The 3174-nt window shown below is 48.8% G+C and overlaps 1 protein-coding gene across 1 annotated transcript; it reads left to right on the plus strand.

The window, feature by feature from the left end:
* Positions 1-501: 501 nt before the first annotated feature.
* Positions 502-1643, plus strand: LOC146011896 (uncharacterized). Its single transcript, XM_083151403.1, has 2 exons — positions 502-847; positions 928-1643. The coding sequence occupies exons 1-2, from the start codon at positions 502-504 to the stop codon at positions 1641-1643; spliced, it is 1062 nt and encodes a 353-aa protein (XP_083007529.1).
* Positions 1644-3174: the final 1531 nt, after the last annotated feature.

Here is a 3174-nt window from a genome sequence, read left to right on the forward strand (position 1 = left end):
AAGAGGTCTAGCGTTGGACATTCCCCAAGAAGAAATGGCAGCCGGATGTCAACATCGTCAAAGACCGGAACCTGCAACAGGAAGTACATGGGCATCCAGACCACCAACGGGTTAGCAAAATTTTCATGTTGCCGCTTGGTTTGACTATTGACAGTTGTTATCCATATGGGCAGGATTAGCGCAACTGCAAATATGCGTTAGAAACACCCTTACAGGGGTATGGAAAGCATTGTGGGATGTGGTAAAGATCCCGCAACGGTGGCCATCACTAGTACAAGCCAATGTACTTCGATTGCTACCCACCAGCACCGGCCTCCCCCCCCCCCCCCCCCCCCCAGGGCTGTGCTAGCCAGACCTGTGACCTCCTCCTCCCTGCACTGAAAAGCCTATTGCTTTTGCAGGAAGCTGGAGGAGAGACAGGCCGCCCTTCGCAGCGGCACAAGCAAGGGAAGGGTGGGAGGGGAGAGCCACTGGCTCTCTTACGTACAGCACAGATTTAAAATGTACCAATTTACTAACTTTCTCTTTAAAAATTTTTTCGAAGTTCCTGCAGAAACCATACAAGATGCCTCTGAAATAATGTCCACGCAGATTTCTACCCCTCCTGAGGAGACCATCACCCTTGACCTGCACCCAGTGAGCCAGTTTCAATCCACCGTCACTGAAGATACCTTCGAGGGATTTCAAGGCAGCAATTCCGATACTCAAGTCCCAGAAGATACAGGGCCTACTTCAAGCCAAGGAGAGGACATTGGGCTTCCAGCGCACTACAACGCCAACCTTGATGTACGTGAAGCTTTGGAGGAAGAAGAGGAGGTGGATCCACTTGGTGCTGAATCTCTGGACAGTAAGTTTTTCCAAAACAGCCATGTGTTTTGTGTTTAAATATGAAAACATTGTTAACTTTACAAATTTTATCCATTTCAGTGGGAATGCAACTTGTGGATGAAATCCAGAGTGGCCAGCCTCCTTCAAGAGTACAGCGTGTCAGGCAATTGGCAGCAGAAATCGAGGATCACCAGACACAGTACCGTCTCATAATGGACCAGAGGATGTCAGCAATGGAGAGACATCTTGAGACGCTGGCCAGAACCCTTCCAGAACTTGAACAACGACGGCAGGAGGACTGTGCTGAAATGGAGCGCCGGAGGCATGAAGACTGGATGGATATGGAGAGACAGCGTCATGAAGACTTGATGGCGTTGGAACGACGACGAGAGCAGGACCACAGGATGTTGAGCGAGACCCTTCAGGCTATGATGACATCAATTAGCAGGTTGGCAGATAATTCTTCGTGTCAACAGGAGACCCTCAGGAACATGGCAACCAGCCATAGTGAGGTTTCAAAATCCCTCAAGATCCTGTGTGAGTATGTTACCTCCGGACAACAAAGAAGAATGCCCCCCGCACCAAGGATTCTTCCATCAACACCTTCTCGCCCAGCGGATCCAGTGCCTCAATCAAGAACCTGGATTGGATCTTCGCAAGGCTACCAAGGTTATTCTGGATTGTACCCACATCCACCTCCTATACCAGCTACCTCAACTGCCCAAAGTCTGCCAAATCCAACAACACGCCCAGCAAACGCACGGACCTCATCCACTCAAGTGCGGGGAGAGGAGGAGGAGGACCATGCCCACTAATTACGGTTGTATTTTTCTTTTTTTTTATTATTATGTTATGTTTAATGATAATCTTATTTTCAGGTTGGTCTCCCCCCCCCCCCCCCCCCCTTCCCCCCCTTTTTTTTATTTTACTTGATTTATTTGTATTTAATTAACCCCTGCCTTTCCTCTGCAGCCTGTGATTAATAAGGAGTTGGGCACAAAACATATGCAATGCATGCGCGTGCATGCATTGTAATTTGTTGGGAAATGATGAAAGCTCCTTAACATTGGTGGATGTTACATGGGCCTAACAAGAGCAATCTGATCCCACCTTTTTTCATATTGAAAATTGCAACATCTGTGTGTAATGATTGTTGATTCTCCAGTTTTTCTTTTCTTCCTAGCATTGGTGCAATGCCGACTGTTTATTGCGAAATGTGGAGGACACATACCGGGAAGAGGCCAAGTACACAATGCATATTGTGCATCGGTGAGTGTTGCATTGTACACCCACACCCAACCACCTGAGACCTTTTTGGGAAACCTTGCTCTTGTAGTATCACACAGGCCAGCCCCACGGCTCCTGCCGCTAGCCTTTGTGATAGTACAACAGCAGTGGTGAACCAACACACTGGCCACCCACACCCAACCACCTGAGACCTTTTTGGGAAACCTTGCTCTTGTAGTATCACACAGGCCAGCCCCACGGCTCCTGCCGCTAGCCTTTGTGATAGTACAACAGCAGTGGTGAACCAACACACTGGCCACCCACACCCAACCACCTGAGACCTTTTTGGGAAACCTTGCTCTTGTAGTATCACACAGGCCAGCCCCACGGCACCTGCCGCTAGCCTGTGTGATAGTACAACAGCAGTGGTGAACCAACACACTGGCCACCCACACCCAACCACCTGAGACCTTTTTGGGAAACCTTGCTCTTGTAGTATCACACAGGCCAGCCCCACGGCACCTGTCGCTAGCCTGTGTGATAGTACAACAGCAGTGGTGAACCAACACACTGGCCACCCACACCCAACCTCCTGAGACCTTTTTGGGAAACCTTGCTCTTGTAGTATCACACAGGCCAGCCCCACGGCACCTGGCGCTAGCCTGTGTGATAGTACAACAGCAGTGGTGAACCAACACACTGGCCACCCACACCCAACCACCTGAGACCTTTTTGGGAAACCTTGCTCTTGTAGTATCACACAGGCCAGCCCCACGGCACCTGCCGCTAGCCTGTGTGATAGTACAACAGCAGTGGTGAACTAACACACTGGCCACCCACACCCAACCTCCTGAGACCTTTTTGGGAAACCTTGCTCTTGTAGTATCACACAGGCCAGCCCCACGGCACCTGCCACTAGCCTGTGTGATAGTACAACAGCAGTGGTGAAAAATGCTCAAGTACTGTCGAATTTATTAACCAATTGTTTTTTTGTAATTACAGGTCACACAACACTCATCAAAGAGAAGAAAGAAAGTTAGATAAAAAGGTTTTTATTTGAAGTATGAAATAAATGTTTAAGGAAAACTTGAATAAAAGCTACTTTTGAAAATCGAAATC

Source organism: Crinia signifera, chromosome 1, assembly GCF_055691185.1.
Source record: "Crinia signifera chromosome 1, ASM5569118v1, whole genome shotgun sequence".
Lineage (NCBI taxonomy): Eukaryota > Metazoa > Chordata > Amphibia > Anura > Myobatrachidae > Crinia > Crinia signifera.